At 52.6% G+C, this 18,656-nt stretch overlaps 5 protein-coding genes across 5 annotated transcripts; 2 read left to right on the top strand and 3 right to left on the bottom strand.

The window, feature by feature from the left end:
- Positions 1-693: 693 nt before the first annotated feature.
- N0V89_008223 (uncharacterized protein) lies at positions 694-4,221 on the top strand (the record flags this gene model as incomplete). The annotated part of the gene is made up of 2 exons (XM_056216981.1): positions 694-875; positions 933-4,221. 2 exons carry the CDS (start codon positions 694-696, stop codon positions 4,219-4,221), a joined length of 3,471 nt encoding a protein of 1,156 aa, XP_056068537.1.
- Positions 4,222-4,708: 487 nt separating this feature from the next.
- On the top strand, positions 4,709-7,237 carry N0V89_008222 (uncharacterized protein; the record flags this gene model as incomplete). The annotated part of the gene is made up of 3 exons (XM_056216980.1): positions 4,709-5,035; positions 5,125-6,957; positions 7,007-7,237. The coding sequence occupies 3 exons, from the start codon at positions 4,709-4,711 to the stop codon at positions 7,235-7,237; spliced, it is 2,391 nt and encodes a 796-aa protein (XP_056068536.1).
- A 2,559-nt stretch (positions 7,238-9,796) lies between these two features.
- On the bottom strand, positions 9,797-10,738 carry MT1 (Sphingolipid C9-methyltransferase 1; the record flags this gene model as incomplete). The annotated part of the gene is made up of 1 exon (XM_056216979.1): positions 9,797-10,738. The coding sequence occupies one exon, from the start codon at positions 10,736-10,738 to the stop codon at positions 9,797-9,799; it is 942 nt and encodes a 313-aa protein (XP_056068535.1).
- Positions 10,739-14,673: 3,935 nt separating this feature from the next.
- Positions 14,674-16,805, bottom strand: N0V89_008220 (uncharacterized protein; the record flags this gene model as incomplete). Its single annotated transcript, XM_056216978.1, has 3 exons — positions 14,674-15,183; positions 15,236-16,022; positions 16,072-16,805. 3 exons carry the CDS (start codon positions 16,803-16,805, stop codon positions 14,674-14,676), a joined length of 2,031 nt encoding a protein of 676 aa, XP_056068534.1.
- A 288-nt stretch (positions 16,806-17,093) lies between these two features.
- On the bottom strand, positions 17,094-18,470 carry ARP6 (Actin- protein 6; the record flags this gene model as incomplete). Its single annotated transcript, XM_056216977.1, has 2 exons — positions 17,094-18,089; positions 18,147-18,470. 2 exons carry the CDS (start codon positions 18,468-18,470, stop codon positions 17,094-17,096), a joined length of 1,320 nt encoding a protein of 439 aa, XP_056068533.1.
- Positions 18,471-18,656: the final 186 nt, after the last annotated feature.

The following is an 18,656-nucleotide window of genomic DNA, read 5'->3' as shown; positions in this document are numbered from 1 at the left end:
AGTGAGCACTGGCGTCCTCATATCTTGACCCTTATCAACTGGCTCTTCAACAGCTTCAGTAAACACCAGTAGCGGTCGCCTGGCTTGCTCTTTTAAGCTCGTCCTTCATTGAGGAACATTCTGCGGCTTCAGCAAGTCATCTGAAGGCGTTTACTGAAGTAAAAAGATGCCTAAGTTGTTTGCCAGAGACACCCATGTGATAGAAGATGCACCGTCCACCAGCTTCGAGGTTGACTGTGGAATGACCGCGTCGGAAGCGGAAAGAGAACGTGCCGATGGCACGTGCACTCGCAAGAGCCTTGGAGGCTTCGGCGGTGACAGCAGCTCCAAATAGCAGGCAACGCGCGTCTGGCTGCACGTACGCGTGCCTGGAGATTCCCCATAAGATAATGACAGGTTAAAGGGCCTTCGAACAGTGACAACATACTGGCGCGCCGCCAGTCGCGAAACTCCACGCGTGTCTGCCGGGTAAATAAGGCTGCGAGGGAGCCACGCGAGCAGAGCTGACGTATGACGTGCCCATAGGCGTGCCCATCAACCATCGCATCCTCGCTGCGTGACATCTGCGCTCGCAGACTTGAGATGACGCTACAAACATTGCAAAAGAACCCTTGAACCCCTATGATGCACTGCCGCTCCGCTACCGCCGTTGCCACACGCAAATCCACCCGAACTTTGCTAGCTTTCCGCTAAATGCTGCTCACACCGCGTACATATTCCCTTGCCCAGATTCCGGACGCCGGGTGCTCGGAAGCCCGCTCCTCTTACTTTCTGCTCAGCAAGTCGCGCAAGGAGCAGCGCAAAGAAGAACAGCGCGCCAGGAGCATGTTGCTGCTCCACCAGACGGGGAGCGTCAAGGTCGGAGAGGTAGTCAGGTACGGACTATGACAGGCGTGACAGCCGTGACAGCCGTGACATTGACCGCTTGCCAGATACACGGTCACATATACACCTTCTCAAGATCGAATATTACCGTCGCCGAACTTTCTACATGTCCGCGTGCGGAATACGTCTGCGATACCCCTCCGCGCCGCATACCTCCACGGACCCTACACAATCCATGTCGCTGCATACCCCTCCACATTCAATCCGAACAAGAAGGTGGAGGCACCAAAGAAGGAAGGCGTGCCTGAGTTTGAGCCAAATCTCAAGGCTGGCGGTTCTTGGAATGCAAGGCTCACAGTGCCGGAGCACATTCGCGAGATCGGCGGGAACAGGGAACAAAACGACGGCACACCACAGAGCGCAACGTGGATAATCGAGATCGCCTCGCAGATTATCTTCTCGCAGTCGGCATCTATTGGCTACGAGCTGCTGGTTGCGCGGGATGAGAAATCCTTGGATCTGGGTTTCATGGCTATTACCGGAAACTCACATGGAGTGCCCGGTCAGGTTCAAGACCACCAGCAGGGAAAGCAATCGCACAAGGCGAGCCATGCTGCGAACCCGAAGGGAGTGTATTCGAAAGCAGTGAAACTGGTCGTGGATGACACTACGAGCCTGTGGAACAAGCCGGAGCTGCCGAAGAATCCGAACAGGCACTCTACTGATGCGCCTCAACAATCGCCAGAGGAGCCACAGAAGCAGAAGAAGATTCACCTGGTGATTCTTACGCATGGCTTACATAGCAATCTGGGAGCAGATATGCTGTATTTGAAAGAGAGCATAGATGCGACAGCTAAACAAGCGCGGGAAGACCGTAGGAAACGGCGACAGGATGAGCGGCAGGCTTCAGGGACGGAAAGAAAGGACATGACTGGTGTTTCTACTGCTCCCTTGTCCGGTGGCCAAGATGACACTTCTGAAGAGGTTGATCAAGACGAAGATGATGAGGAGGTTATCGTCCGCGGCTTCCATAACAATGTCATACGGACGGAACGCGGAGTTCAGTATCTCGGCAAGAGGTTAGCTAAGTACGTCCTCGAGTTGACCTACCCTGATCAGCCGTATCTTCCGCTTAAGAAGCCCAAAATGAAAATGACTTCGTTTACGCCGACCAAAGACAAGACAGCTTCAGGCGTACCGGCACACGATGGGAGCAGCATCCGTCACCAAGGCCACTCTGACGAAGACAAGAGAGCTTATAAGTTCACGAGCATCAGTTTTGTTGGGCATTCTCTTGGTGGTGTTGTACAAACTTACGCGATTGCATACATATACAAGCACTCGCCTAAATTTTTTGAGAACATCAAACCTATCAACTTCATCGCCATGGCATCACCATTTCTGGGCCTAAGCAATGAAAATCCAATGTATGTCAAGTTTGCCCTGGATTTCGGATTGGTAGGGAGGACTGGTCAAGATCTGGGTCTAACATGGAGGGCACCTACACTGGCAAGAAGCGGATGGACAGCGATGGTGAGCGGTCTCGGAGGACAGTCACAAGCCCAACACAAGGAAGATGACCCAGGCTCGAAGCCTTTGCTGCGGATCCTACCGTCCGGTCCTGCCCATGTAGTCTTGCGAATGTTCCGAAACAGGACCGTCTACTCCAATGTAGTCAACGATGGCATTGTACCGCTCCGGACCAGTTGCTTATTGTTCCTTGACTGGAGAGGTCTTGGTAAGGTCGAAAAGGCTAGGAGAGAGAATGGACTTGTTGGCACAGTGGCTGCCTGGGGTTTTGGGCAACTGATCGGCCAGAACACGTCGCCTAACCCATCGAGGGTCGCCTTTTCCTCTGATGAACAGAATGACGGTATTGAATCACCTTCTTTCAGTGAAGATGACACTGCTGTTCCCCAGCCAGGAGTTGACGTGACGAACGAAGATAGTGAGGCACAAGCGGCTGCAGAGCCAAGCGCCAATCAGTGGTTTGATGAAGAGCGACGAAACTCGGATGGGAAAAAGACATCCTCTGATGGTATCCAGAACTCAAGCACGATTTACACGCTTTGGAACTACATACGCCCTTCAGGCAAGCACACTGCCAAAGACAAGAAGATGTTCAAGAGAAGCCAAACGCTAGCAATGGAGCAGGAAGAGGCCGACGCTCAGGCCGGCGAGCACGCGTCGCCAGACCAGCCGGAGCGGCAGAGCAAGAGACCACCAGCGACCCGAGGTGATTCGATACTCAACGACCCGTCGCACGCTGCGAGACCGCCGAAAACGACGATATTTGAATCTGCTAGCGATCTCCTTGCCCCTCCCGTACCTGAGACTTCTTGGATCATCGACCCTTCTACGAGAGCCCGCACGATCTTCCATGACCGCATCTACCATCCAGAGGACATCCCACCGCCACCGACCAGGAAGAGGAACACTGGTCGCTCTTTCTCAGGCGACAGCAGCTCATCTCAGGTCTCCGCAGGCAGTGCAGACGAGACAAGTGGCTTGCGGGTCGAAGAAAAGATTGCTCGCGCCTACCACAAGGATCTATCATGGCGGAAGGTGTTGGTGCGATTGGAGCCAGATGCGCACAACAACATCATAGTTCGCCGCATGTTCGCAAATGCATACGGCTGGCCGGTCGTTAAGCATTTGTGCGACACTCACTTCGCCGACACGTACGCAGCCAATGAGCGCGACGAACGTGAACCCGCCATCGATCGAGCTAAGGGCGTCGATGTTCCTGTTAAGGAAGACGGAGAGCATGTCAAGGGACAGGAAGACTTGGTGTCACCCATTGAGCGTACTGAGAGCGAACTGCGCGAAGTTGCTGACGAGCTTGCTCCTCTCAAAACGCCAGTTAACCAACGAGCACGTGGGCACACGACGGATTCGGTACGCAGCAAAGACTCAGCTACCTGGGATGACATGTATTTCGAAGGCACTTCTGATGAAGACGATGAAGACGACGACCGCAATGCCATTCAGAAATTCCTGCAGCTACCGCCTCAGGGCAGGAGGTCTCCGAGAACGCCCGACTCAGAACGTGGAACAAGCCGTGCAGAGATTGCAGAGTTCCTGTCCACTTCTTCCTCGGGTATAGACATGCATCGTGGGCTTGGATCTTCACCGTCGAAGCCAGCCAGAGCGCGCGAACCTGATTCGCTGGAGTCGATGGGCGGAGGCGCCATGCTGGGCAAGGGACGACAAACGTCTAGCCCACCTCAAACACCTTCTGCGAACATCAGCGGTGTGGGACTTCGCAAATCGCTCGACGTCAGCAGCCCGGCATCCGCGTCGGCACAAGATGGCCGTGCAAGAAGCGGTAGTGGGGGCGTGTCTGAGCAGGTGGCACGGTTGAGCTATTTCCCAGATTCGAGGGACTCCAAGTAGATGTAGGCCCTGGCAAACAGTTTCAATCTCGCTTTTGGTGCATTCGACAGTCATTGGACAATGGGCGTTTGAGGAGGAACATCTAAGGACTTTGCATTGCACCCTCGCTGTATACCCCACACCATCGGTCGGCATGGCTAGCTCTCTTATCAATATCACACGATTTCTCTTGTACTGCTATCCGTGCTTTCTTCATGTGATTTACCCGGTCGACCTTCGCTGCGCTGCTTCTGACGTTGCATGCTTCACCGAGTCCTCCCACGCTGCCCCTTCCTTCACCACCGCGCGCCTGCCAAATGTGTAAGCTTCCTTCCTTCACTTCTACTCCACGCACAAGGCAGCACCGCGGTGACGGCTGTTTTGATCTATCTTGCTTCACCACAGCAACGTCTGCCTGGCCTGTTGGTATATAAGATGCCCCAGCCAGCCTTGACCTCTGCCCCTTGACTCGCTCCCTACGTTGTTTGGCCATTTTGCAACTGGAAAAATGGCAGCTAACAAGCCACGTAGGTTGTCGCCGTCCCCTCAGCGCTCCCGCCGCCGCTTCGACCCCCGGCGGCTCTTTCCACGCAGCAGCCCTACACCCAGGCTCCGGTCTGCCGTGTCTACCAACTCACTCCGCGCCGCAGCGGGCACTGGGTCCACCCCCGCTGCCCTCGAACCGGTGCGAGATGCGCTTCCGGTGAGTCCCAGGACCGCCAGGCCCTTTGGCGAGTTCCACGGTGCTCCGACCACAGCGGTGACCTGGAAGGACATCCACGAGGAGACGGACAGTCACAATGACTATGGATTTGCACTCCATGATCAGGCTCAAGTCAACCATGGCTAAGAGATCAATGATCTGGCCAGTCCTGCGATCCCGCTCTGTTCAATTGCCATCGAGCTCATGCTAACTTCACATAGACCGCATCCGACTCCAGCCGCCAGCACACGAGGGTGAGGTTTGCGGACGACGAGCGCATGCGCGCCCAGGACACCGAGCGCAAAAAGGGCAAGTTCCAGAGCCTTTTTCCGTTCCGCACTCGCGAAAAGGACTCTGGCAAGCGCACTGCGGCTCTCCGCTCTCATCTCCCGTTCAGGTCTATGGTGAATCTGGCTGAGAGCGGCAGTCACTCTGACTTTCACCGCCGCGCAGAGGGCGATAGCTTCGACCGCTTTCTAGACGAGCAGCCTTTCTACCAGCGCCTCCACCCTGAGCGATTCACACCATCGCCTCAACCTCACGCCCGCAACCGCCCAAGGGTTCTCGACACCAACATGTTGAGCCGCAACGATGAAGCTTCCCAGAGCGGCGATAGGGCTCTTTCTCGCAACACCCAGCGTGCATCAAGCAACTCAGTCTTAGACATTATCGAAGGCTACCAGGAGCAGCGTTCGTCGGCGACATCGATGCCGCTGACTACCACCGCACCAAATTTGTCGCGACTTGCTGACCCGGATCAACATGACCTTTCCGAAGTACGCGAAGAGGCTGAGGAACAAGAATTCGTACAACGAGGCTACGTCTTGCCTTCCTTCACCTCTCTGGCCCGTCCCGTTGCGCTGAGGAGTCACCGACCCTCTGCTCCCGTCTTAGATTCGGTACCAGCTCGAGACCAGCAACTCGAGAAGATTGAAGAGGCAATCGCACGCATTGTACAGACAGACGAACGAGCGCGCAACATGACCGACGCAGAGAATGAGAGTCTCAGAAAGCGAACCGACAGAGCCTTGCTCATGGCGGCAGACATGGCGGAAGAGAAGTCTAGGATGGACACCGAGGTCGCTTCGCTGAAGAAATCCCATAAGTTGTTCACGCAACAAGCCAACCAACTTGTGTCACGTTGGTCGCCTGACTCGTCTCTCACGTCTGTCAGCAGCCGTGATCTCATTGACGCCATCCCCTCGGACGAAGAGCCTGAGATTTGCGAGGCCGATGTCGCTGTGTGCTACCCTGTCACTAAGATACCTGCTGGTACGGTTAGGGTGGTGGGCAGGGGCCGTCCTGCGGTGAACAAACGTCAACGAGAGGAGATGGCGGCTGGCCAGGACAGTCAATCAACCCAGGTCGCAGACAACAGTGTGTTGGACAAATCCATCCAGAACAAGCCCTCTATGAGCGAGCTGAAGCGCGTGAAAGCACCGATAGCTCTCAACAAGGGAGGAACCGAGCCCTTTCCGATGTATATCGAACATTTCAAGGAAGGAGAGCGTAGGAAGAACCTCGGGATGCCCCGTGACGAGTCGCAGGACTTCACTCAGACTTGGGTTGATCGGCATGTCGACGTGAAGGAGCGCCCAGTATCAATCGCTTGTGACCAGGATGTACGTGCTGAGAGGGCTATTCCTCCTGCTCCGTTCCCAAAGGATGGTTTCAATACAACGCACGCTACTTCCATGTCACCGATGAGGGCCCCGCCTAAGCCGCCATCGAGAACTCCACCTCGTCTGTCTATGACACCATTGAGAATTCCACCCATCCCAGCTAGGTCTCCGCTGAGGCAGTCCAGCTTGCCGTCTCCGACTGCAGTGCCTCTTCCCAGTTCGCCTGTTCCCCCTTTCCGTAGGGCGCCAGTGAGAGGTAAGCCTACTTCGTCATTTGGTCAGCCTAGCGTTTTGCGTAGCACTCCGCCCCGCATACAGCTGCCGGCTCCAGCTTCCAGCGTCTCGCCTACTAGGTCTTCCTCGCTTCAGGCGCCGACTCGAAAGCACTGTGTCCAGGGTGGTCACACGTTCCGCCCCATGAACCTCCACGAGGTGAGTATCCTCTATCTTCACAAGCTTTCTATCTGCTCACACTGTTTAGGTCCCGGACAACGTCGAGATGGGACGCATCGGTGTGTCACCCTACCTGAATACTCAAGCCGGGGTCATGCAGCAAGTCGACGGTTCCATTTGCTGCGAGAAATGTGGTGACAACGCCGAGGTCTATATGCAGTGCGAGCTCCCCGAGTGCAGCCTTTCGGTGTGCTTCGACTGTGCGCTTATGATACAAGCAGAGGGTGAGAGGAAGAGGATTGATGCTTGGCACTACTAAGTGTAGAAGGCATTTTGTAAGGCGTTGAGGTTCTTTGGTATGAGTTGGAGGTGACAAGGTTTCATTGCATGAAAAGGCGTTCCTATTTGGGGAAATACCCGCGAGAGCTTCGAATAGCCTCCACCTTGTGCTTTTCTAGGATTTTGAGAAACCCATGGTATCGAAGCTGGTGGACTCATTGGATTTGGTCTAGCGGCGTAATATGCACTAGGACTAACGGACCCCCGGGCAATGCAAAGCTTTACAAAAGAGCGTAGACCACCGATGCTCAAAGAAATTGCTACCGTAGCGACCAAGCCGATTCACTTCACATGCAATCGACCAATCCAACCGCACCTCCAGGACCAGACCCGCATTCGCATTACCACCCGCGTCCCTAAAACTACATTCAGACCACCTCGATGACTTCCTTTCCCTCTCCCTCTCTTGTCAGCCCCTTGATCAACCCCTTTGCGTCTTCTAGCTTCCTTGTATCAGGGCCAAGCTTCACCCTCTTTCCCTCTCTTTCTTTCTCCACTGCGCTTTCTTTCTTGAGAGCAGTGGTGGTGGAGAACGGTATGCGCGTCAGGGTATGCATGGCTTCTGTAGGCCTGGGGCTGGTGAGTTGCTGGCCAGCGGGTGAGGGGGACGCTTTAGGGACTCAGGTGCTTGTATTGGGTTGTAAAAGCACGGTGCGGTTTGTGTATTCGGGACTGCTAGGCCGGGGACCATGGGCTGGATCGTGAAGGGGGGATGTGACTGTTTGATGAGTGCGGGTTTGCATAATTCATTCATTGGGGCGGGAGAGACTTGGGCGCTAGCTTGGGGTGGAGACGGAGCCTGCTTTTCCGTGAGCATGACAAAACGCGTGGGAGAAGAGGGGACGTACGGTGATGAGGTACGCTTTCAGAGCTCCAACTTTCCGACCTTACAGTCCGAAGATGAAGACGAGGCGAAGGTCGGTATGGGTATTGGACAGATTCTTAGGCTGACTGTGGAGACCGGGAGATGTGGGGCGTTGGTACTCTCCAGTACTGACACAGGGCGTTGAGGATGAAGGCACGTAGGCCTTGTCCTTCGCAAGTATGAGTCCAGATATATTAGACTATAACAGGTGTGAGGCTGAATTGGAATCCAGTGCTGCTGTATGTGTGCCCCATACTCTATTTTGTGAACGCTGCGGCGGACAAGGAACTGCCCAGTGTCCAGGCGAGCAGGCGAGGATAGGCGTCGGTATGACTTGAGAAGAAGAGAAGGAAGAGAGATGAATGCTTTTTGTGACGGTGTAAGGGGATTTGTGTTTCAGAAGAGTGGTGTTGGCGGGCTTGAGCGTAAGGGGGTGTGAGTAGCAAGAGCGGTAGGTGCCGTGGTAGAGGAAGGTGAGGAAGAACCCGAAAGTCGCTCGATCAGCATCTTGAAAATTGATAGTCGGGATCTCAGAGACCCTGGCCGTCGCGGTCGAAGACGTCTCGATTGTCGTTGCGGCATTTGGAGTGTTAGTTGGCTCTGATATGGCGGAGTTCTCCCTGCCTACGTCTGAACTCGAATCCCCGGTTCTATGCTGTCTGACGCAGACGTATCGCATGGTGCGTTCAGCTTTGCGAGCTTATTCTTAAAAAGCGAGAGCTTGCGCAGAGAAGGGCGTGTAGAGGCAGGTGAGTCAGCAAAGAATCAGTGAGCTTGGAAAGGGTTCTAGATCGCACATACATTTTCACGAAGACTGAGGTAGGGTCGTGGTCGGTCAGTAGTGTCTCTGCTGCTGTCATTGTTGCGTTTGGGTATTTGGGTTGAAGGATTAGGATCAAGAAGTACATTTTTTTTTTTCATATCAACGGATAGATTTATTGCAGGTGAGAGACTTCAAAGGGGACGGAGGAATGGGCGTTTACTGTTTATTGATGTTGATAGTTATTGGCGAGCTTGAACGGTAGATTTCGGTACTAGGCTCATAAGTAAGTGGAGGTGAAGGCAAATGGTGGAGCTACTTCATTTGGACATGTCGAAGACAGGACGAAAAGCAAGTGAACAGTTCTCTGTTTAGTGTTACAATACAATCCGAGTTCGATGAATGACACTAGCTAAGCTGTACTTGGTGGATTATCTCTAAAGCACTCGTCATCAGCGACTCAGTCTAGGGGAAAGTATTATGGTGGCTGGTTTCGAGCCCCTTTCACTGTAACCTGCATTTACCAGCAGCCTTGCTCACAACCAAAGCACCAGTGAGCCCAAATTGCGACGATACGCCATTGATACGGGGAGTAGAGTTCAGATTCTTCACGACAAGAATCTGGAAGCAAGCAGCGCTGCCCTGGCGAGAGGCTATTGTGGACCATGCGAGAAACAATTCCCATATCTAAAGGAAAAGTATTTGTCAGTCAGAACTCGAAACCAAGTCGTTATTGCGCGATCTCATACTTACTCTATACCATCTTCCTCCGAATTTGGCTTCGATAGTTCCACGGTTGCTGACCCAGTTGCGATACCATCGCCAAATAGTGCCGGAATAGTGAACTCCCACCGTATCGACACTGTCGATATCAGAGTTTTGACTCACGAAAAGGGACGGTAACGACCGACGACTCACCCCTTGATCTCAAAACCAGCCCTCTCAAGAGATCTAACGTAATTCCAAAGCGGCGTGGACGCGTCCGCACCACGAAATATATACTTGTTTAAGAACGACCCCCATATGAAATCTTCGTATTGCCATGCTTGTCGTAGTCCAGACAGTTGTACGTACATAGAGCCGTCGTCCTCGAGCATATCGTAGCATTGGCGGAAGAACTTAGTAAGCCTCCTGACGCCGACGTGCTCGCCCATCTCGAGCTGTGAGATCTTGTGGAATTTCTTCTCCTGCGGGATATCGCGGTAGTCCATGCACAAGATCCGGCTTTGATCTTCGGGAATGCCAGCTCGGCGAAGGCTTTCGTTACCCCAGGCGGTTTGATTGTGAGCTAAGGTAACACCAGTTACATCAGCGCCATAATTGACGCTGGCAAATTTTGCAAGTGTTCCCCATCCGCATCCAATGTCAAGAAGAGATTCGCCTGGTCGGAGCTCTAGTTTCTCACAAACAATAGCCATTTTGTTATCTTGCATCTCCTCCAGCGACTCTTCTCGGGTCGGGTCAGAGATGATGCCGCTCGTGTATACCATGCGTGGCCCGAGGAAAAACGAGTAATGATCGTTGCCTTGGTCGTAGTTTGGCCGCACTTGGTCCAGATCTTGACTTCTCGTGTGGAAAAGAGCATCTAGACCAAACGTGAAGAGAATGTACTTGCATAGATCCCACGTAAGGGTAAAATTTGACCAGTCATGTCGATATTCCATGATGTCGAGGCAATCTCCATTGAAAGCCACTTTGCCGTCAATATACATTTCGGCGAAGGTATGTATCGGGATCGTATTCCTACCACACCATTTTGCCTTATCAACGTCGAATGTGAATGAAATGTAGTGTTCGACGGGACGGCCCGGCAGCTCGTAATTCTTGTTTGGTCTCGGACTGCTCCGGGAGGCCATGATCCAGTAAAATGCTAAGAGGGGGATCAAGGTAAAGAGGCTTGTGGTCAACGTGACGAGAAGACCACCACCAACAAGTTGAGCTAAAATAACGGGGGTGATGATGAGTACAAGTAGCAAGAGAGTGTTGGAGAAACTATCCCTTCCGGGTCCGTCGGCAGGAAGCGGTGCATTGTGTATAGCAGGTGACTGAATATGATATTAGTGAATTGTCGGTAGGAGAAATGGGAAGCCAGTGGCATCGACCTACTTGTGTGATCAACTCGTGTTGCTTCGCACCAATAAAACTAGGTGAAAGCTGGCTCGGTAGAGTCGCAGAAGCATCTAGATCCATTTCTGTCCCCATTGTTCGCGATGTCACAAGGATAGATTTTCAAACAGACGAAGGCAAGAGGGGCGAAAGTAAATTTATAGGTGCACACCGCCACTCAGCTTAGTGTACAAGTTCGGGATCTTCGGTCTTCGTCCAAAACAGCGTCCGTCGTACGTCGCATCCCACTGGCCGCGCCAGAACTAGTGTGCCATATAGCCATCACACAAGTGGGCCCATACACAGATTCTGTCTGCAGGAGGCCGTATGTAGAGCAGTGCCAAGTGGCCAAGAGCCAGGCTCGCATCCGCGGTGATTTTCCTACGTCCGCAATCTTGTAGAGACCGAGTTGTATTATGAAGATACGCATTTCAAAGAGTCCGCCAAAACATAGTGAAAATCTGCTACATGATACAAATCTCGAGGCTGTGCTTTTCAGAAATATAACGCAATCCATATGGCCCAAACGCTTGTGGACTAGGATCGGCCCATAACAGCTCCAACGCGTTGAGAACAAGCGAAAGATGCCGCATCTGATAGTGGGAAGTTTTAAGCCAATACGCAAGTTCCTGGCGATAGTTTTCGTCTCTCACGCAGGATCCACCAACGATGACAGCCCACATCAGGGTTGAAGCGCATGGAGTGGCCGCAATAGTGCGACTAATTCTAACCATGGCCTCTACGTTGGTCTGAATAGCTGATTCGATGTTCGGTGTCGGCGGGCTGCTCCCCAGTCGAGCAGTCGCGATATAAATACGAAGAGCGTGTCGGATGAACTCAGCAGCCATATTGCTCTGCACCCACTCGGAAAAAGCAGCGTGGGCGTTGTCGGGCGACGTTCTGTCATTGAGAGACATGCAGGTCTCGATAGCAAGGACTAGGTTTGCATAGTGATCGAGGAACGCCCGGGTAGGCTCTATCTCGCCCATCGATTGCTCAGCGAGGCGACGGCAAAAGAGCGCATTAGCTCGTGGTATCATCTCGAAAAGCATCCTACTTCCACCGAAAATGTTACTCAGGGGCTGGGATAGCCTCAAACCGAGAGTGGGTGGTACTACTGAGATAAACTCCGTCGAATATCTCGGCTGAGTGGGGATGATGAGATTACAGAGTGCCATATACGAGTAGCCGTCGTAGATCCATGATAGTACATCGTTGGTCTCGTCGGACTGAGCCGAAGCAGCGGCTCCGATGTTACAGAGTTGGGAAAACGTATGCTGAATTGCCTGAAGATGCAATGACAATGTCGTCCGAGCAGAACCAGCTAGGATCTACAAAATTATGACATATTAAAGCTCAGCATTTTTGAAAAGGAGGGGTGTCTTACTTCATACAGGCAAAGAAAAGCTAGCACCGACAGAAGTCGCATGGTGCCGTTCATCTCGCCAGAGTGCCCGCGAGCAATAGCGTGTCGGAGCTCCCGCAAGACCAATGAGTAATGCATGTAAGTAGCTCGCTTCACTGATGCTATGCCTGCAAGCTTGTGTGATAGATGTGCACCACTGACAGCCAGGACGGCATGCATTAGCAGGTCATCGTCGTGGGCCAATGGAAGCACACGGCTGATGAAGGGGTTCCGAGCCTGGGTCTGAGTCCATGCCGGAAGCAGAACAGCTGTCACATTCCTATAGTGCTCCAGCAGCTTGAACGACTCAGGTGTGAATTCGCAAGCGCGGCTGGTCCCAGCGAACATGAGATGATTCAATGGGGACAAGGATGGAGTCGACCACGAACTGCTGTTTCTGGTTGGAGCACGTCTTTGATCGGACCATTCACAACCCAAGCTGTTGCGTCTGCATGCTGAACAACATGGACGTACCTCGTCGCATTTCTTCTTTCGTTGCCTACATGGTAGGCAACCTGTCTTGGAACGAGTATGCTTCAAGCGAAATTGTTTGGGAAAGGGTGCTCCAGGACGCTCGGGAGGATTCGATTGCATTGTTGGTTCAGCGTTGTGCGTACAGCATTTTCGTGGCTGCTCTTGAACCGCATGGTGTGCGGTCGTCACGTCTGTCGGAAGGTATGAAGTCTAGGTGGTCGGGGGCCAAGCAATACCTTATCGAAGCGTTATCTAACCGCGCCTATACCGCATATGGGATGGTCCAGGCGACAAGCGTGGAGATCGGTGGGTCGCTGGCTATGACTACCTATGCTCCAAGTGAATCTCGGATTTGAGATCGGCGATGTAGGACCGTGAAATTCTGGGCAAGCGTGTGGAAGATGTAGTAAAGGAAGGAAGTGAGGTGGGCGATGCAGCGGTTGACAGCGCTCTCAGCGCTATCGCTTACCACCCTAGGCATCACCACTCAAAAAAACACTGATAAGTCACATCAAAGCTATTCCCACGTTCGTTGCCTAACAGCACGTGATAAAAGTGCCGAAAGAGAACCGTGAAATCACCAGTGACCTTCGATGCGACACAAGTAACATTTGTGAGATGGTCGGTCTCCTCACCTCTTTATGTTACCGTGGGGATTGTAGTGCCTTCAAGCAAAGCTAATCGAGCAATATATTTGCTGCGAAGAGCACCTAGCGTCCCATCGAAATGAACCAGGCTTACTTTTTCCGGTGCGCTTTGAAAATCGTGGGTGATTCGATGATAGTTGCAACGATACCACGGGAATGGCACGCATGCGACTCTTCACAAATTATGGCCACCCGGAGATGGCGGGGAGTATGTTGGTAGTGCAGGTAGATCGGTTTAAGTGATGTAGACGGCATGGTGGCTTTGTTAACATCAGGGTGGAGAGCAGTGAGTCTGGTGCAAAACGCCTGATTGTTTGATAAGGAAATGGTGATATGGTGTTGATAAACAGAACGAAATTTTACCAGAGTGCTTTTAGGGAGATCGACCACTGCTGATGATTCCAACTCGAAAAATAGGTGCAAATACCTATGCGAGTGTCTTTCGACGAGAGAATCTTCAAGATGTTGCAATGAAAGATGCACATGTTCGAACCATTTATAAAAATACCCAAGAGGTTCTGCATTGGCTTCTCATGATATCAATGTGCGACTCCGAGAAGAAGTTTACATACCCAGGTTCTACACTCGCAGTATCTTCTACATCCATAGTGACTAGTCTGCGATGTCAATTATGATTTTGTATCGCCGTTCGGATGGACCATCGATAGTTTAGATACAAAGAATCGACTTGCATGGACAGGATACCAAAAGGCTCATCGCGAGTTCTCCACATGGCCGGCATACCATAAAATCTCCTACGGAGGGTCGGGATCTGAATGAATGCCGGCGTCGAATCTGTGGAAGACCCCATGAGCTAACTCATAGACGACCTTTTCACCATGTGAATGACCCTGCGAGGTCGGCCGGTATGCTGAAGCTACCTTTGGAAGCCCCCGCGCAGAATCACTTGCCATAAAATAGTGATCAATAGCCATATATAATTCAACTTCCAGCGCCACCGTCATCGCCGTCCCAGTGCCTGTTGAAGGCACCAGGCAGCATTTTCAAAACGTTACCGCCGAAAAGTCGTGGATAATAGGTAATAATCCTACATATAGTACAAACCCGCCTATGGGACGGCGCTGAGATATGTAATGTAACCACCCTTACTTTACACGTAGGCGCTTTAGTAGCTTACTAATACAACCCTTCTACCTACTTAATTCTTATTTGCCCTCTTCCTCAACAAATAAATATCCTCGTCCTGCCCCTTAAATTCCCTAAATAGCCCCGTCATACGCTCTAACTCCTTCCTCCTCTTAACCACACCCGGCCTCTGTAGCCCCTTCATGGTCCTCTGCTTCTCCGGATCCGGCAACAAACCCCTACTAATCATCTCCCTCCTAACAACCTTGTTCAGACCCAGCTCCACACGACGATCAGCCTTCGTAGGGTTCTTCTTCAGTAGCTGGACGTTGCGGGCCTTGAGAAGCTCGCCGGTGACGGGAGCCTTGACTTTAAGAACGGAACCTTCAGCATGAGTGCGCATGAGTTGGTTGATCTTGGTGTTTTGGCGTGTACCTTCGGTGTGGATGTAAGAATAGACGTCGGTGGTGGTAGGCTTGGCGCTGCCGCAAATGTGGTGGTAGAGGTCGCCGAGGTGCTTGGAGGAGGTGAGCTGCGGGTCGGAGATGTAGTGGCCGGTGAGTTGGGTGAAGCGCTTGGAGAGCTGGGAGGATATTTAATTACTGTATCAATTACTCGTGTTATGGGTAACTTACAGCGAATTTGAGTTCAGAGTCTGTGAGCGGAACATGTTGCCACTTTACTTGCACATTAGGCTCCACGTGCAGTACAATCTTGCTAGACGCGGATGTAATGCTGTCACGAAGCGCATCCCGAATGGCAGAGACACTCTGTTCACTTGAGCGGGCAGCTGACTCTAGCACAGCATGGCGCAGCTCGTTCAGGGTGGTTGAGGAGGTTGCCAAAGCGGCATCGAAGTCGAAAGCCGGGACGGCAGACACAGGCTTTTCCAAGACAACTTCTTGTACGGTTTGCTTGACTTCCACAACGGGCGCCACGGGATCAGCAGTCTTGACGTTACGAGGCACAGGCCTGTTCGACATGAAGTCGAACTTGGGCTTCTCAGCATCGTCCTTAACCAGCGCCGCCTTTTTGAAGGCAGGGGTGGCAGGGTCCATGATGGGTGGTGGAGGCGGCGGCTCTAGAGATGTGACAGACTCTCCCTCTTCTGCCAGTAATTCGTCTTGTGTGACCTCCCCTGCCTCCCCTGCCGGATGTTCGTAATCCGGCACACGCTCCATTTCTGCAAGCAAGGCCTCTAGCGAGTGACCTGGGGGGAAGGAGAGAATGAATTCGCCCTCGCCATTGCGTTGCAGTTGGATATCGTTGATCCATGTGGGAATATCGTAGATACCTCGGTTTGCTTGTTTGGAAATGTCCAGATCCTTCCCTGCCTGCTTAAGTGCGTGAACCTCGACGACAGCTTGATGGAAATTCTCTCGTAGGATCTCTGGCTTGGTGACGCGCGATTGGCGGCCAAAACTACGCTGCTTAGCCTGTTGAAGCCTATATGCTGGATTAACATTCTCACCTGAAGTCCGTGTACGGTTTGCCGGTGGCCTCATCAAACGTTTGCGCCATCATCAGGTTCTCATCCCGGAGCGTGTAGTACGTCCCCGTCAGATTTTCAATTTGGTCCGCCATCTCCTGCGTCATCGGCGTATAGGTCCTCATGGTCAGCTTCTCGAACTCCTTGGCCATGTTGACCTCCTCCGCCTGCTCGATCCATTCTTTTCCACCAACATGCAACAACGGTCCCTCAGTAGCTTCTTTGTATCTCCTCTTTAGCAGCCGCTCGTCTTTCGAATGTTGTTTTCGAGCAGATTGCACGGATCGTTCATCCTCAAGAACCTCGACTTCCTCGCCCTGCTCCTCGGGAGCGATGCGCACCGGCGATGACGGATCGTAAGGGTCGACGTGCGCGCCAATGGGTTCCGAGTCACCAAGTATTCGCTTCTGCCATCTTCGCACAAAGGCCTGGTGCTTCTTCTTGTCTTGCTTTCCGCCGAGGAGGAAGTTGAAGGTAGGGGTCGTGGAGAAGCACGCGGAGGTGGTGCGGAGATGCGACTGCGCTGCGGCGGCACGTAAACACTGTGAAGGGCCTGTCCGACGCTGGATTAGAGATGGAACGGGAAGCGAAGGATCGATTGCCCGCTGCGGGCGCGGTATTCGTCGCATTGGATTGGTGATGAAGATGGACCTCTTCGGCGGTGCACGATTGAACGCTGCAACTTTTCGACGTAGGCCGAAGAATTGCCGACTCATCTTGACCAATCAACGCGTCTACTGTAAGCCGCAGCAACACGCGACACTACGACACCCTGGCGATGGTCATCAATGACTATTTATTTAGTTGATAGCAGGTCTACGTTGCACTTGTGACACGATCAGACCGGTACATGTAGACGCGGTAGTTTGGGCAGGGGCAAATTTGGTGCGGCTTGAACAAGGCCAAAGCAACACGTCGGTCATTCGGGAAGTGAGTGCGACGTTTCTTTCATACATCTTGATGTTTCATATACAGAATTGCATGCCAATGGATCGTTCTTGACCTCATCGGTCTCCTCCAGCGAACTTCTTTCCTAGCCATGTAGATCCTCGTTCGTCATATTCAGCCTTCGTCACCAACGCTTCCTTCATCAGATCTGGCCGACTCGCAAACCGCGCAGCACCCAGCCACGTATGCTTGATCGGGTCATCTGCTCTTACGATGTTGAGCAAGTATTGTGAAGGCACCAATGTCCTCAACTCGCCCTCCAGCCTGTCCATGAAACCAGGAATGAGCGTGTTCCCTCCGACGACCACGACATTTGCCAGCATGGCAACCCGCAGAGACTCCGGGAGTCCGCTCAGTGCTTCTATGACAGCGCCGGGTAGTCCGACTTCCCGTATCCCAATATCGGCCGGATTGAAGAGTAGCTCTGGGACAGCGAACCGTTCGTTTCCGAGCGGTAGAAGGTCCTCTCGCGGGCCTTGCAAAGGTTGCAATCCGCGGCGCATCCTCGACTTCGCCGGGTCGTGCGGCCTCACATACCCATGAACTGATTGCTCGTAATCTGGCAAAACATAATCCAGCACTATGCTCGAATCAAGCTCTCTCTTGTCGCCTAATCGACCTTTCCATGTCCGTTCAAGGTCTTTCGAGAATTGCTGCGTTGTCGGCGCAACGAATGACACAGCTTCTTTGATCTCGTTGAGCAGATATGTCTCCTCCAGCATGTTGTAGTGCCTCAGCGAAGAGAGCTCCTTCAGGTAGTTCGTGAGCAGCTTTCCACCGACCGTGAGTCGTCGTACCGCCGAATGCAACAGCTGCCCTTTGTATACAGGCAGTATGGTCGTATCGGAGTAGGATGTGTCGATGAGAAGTAGGCACTCTTGTGGGAGCGCGCCGAGGAAAGCAGAGTGGTATGCGTTCATCGCGCCACCAACGCAACGATAGTAGGCAGCGAATTCGAATTGCTCGAAAACGATCTCATCGCAGTTCTTCTGCAGCTCTTTGGGACAGTTCGGCTTCTCCGTTAGAAGCAGGTTCGTATTCTTTGGTTCACACTACAACAGGCTTAGTTTCGGAGCATTTATTATGGTAAACCTCGGCCTCGTACCTACCCACAGCTCCGTCCCCGCATCAGCACCCATGATTTCATGCTCCCAGATCGCCTTCTGAGCCTCCCAATTGACGATGAAGCCCTTCTCGACGGGCCTTCGAAACGCGAGCTCGCCAAAGTCTTTGCATTCTGCTAACTCTGACGCGACATATGTGCGCTTGTCGCGTGAGCTTCGCGCGATGCAGTTTGGTATCACGCTGCAATCGTCATAGCTGAGGTCTACGGCTTCGTTCGACACAAGGCCGGCTTTGAGGGTATATGCGCCGTTATCGATCACGAGTGTTTGCGAGGGTACAGATGCTTTGGCTTTTTTCTTCGGCGCCATTGTTGGTGGTGAGGTCGCCCCGCGTGGAGGTGGGAGCTGTGAATCAAAGCTTACGTAAGTGCGGTAAAATCGACATCGCATAGGCCAACTATCGTTTGCAGCGCGTCTAAGGGATAGTTATAGCTATTTTAGTGTAAGATTAATTTAAAAACCTTAAAGCTTAATAAATATAAATATGATTTAATA

The sequence above is a fragment of the Didymosphaeria variabile genome, assembly GCF_027946475.1.
Source record: "Didymosphaeria variabile strain IMI 356815 chromosome Unknown scaffold_6, whole genome shotgun sequence".
Lineage (NCBI taxonomy): Eukaryota > Fungi > Ascomycota > Dothideomycetes > Pleosporales > Didymosphaeriaceae > Didymosphaeria > Didymosphaeria variabile.
Note: the sequence above shows the minus strand (reverse complement) of the source record. Positions and strands in the feature narration are given on the sequence as shown.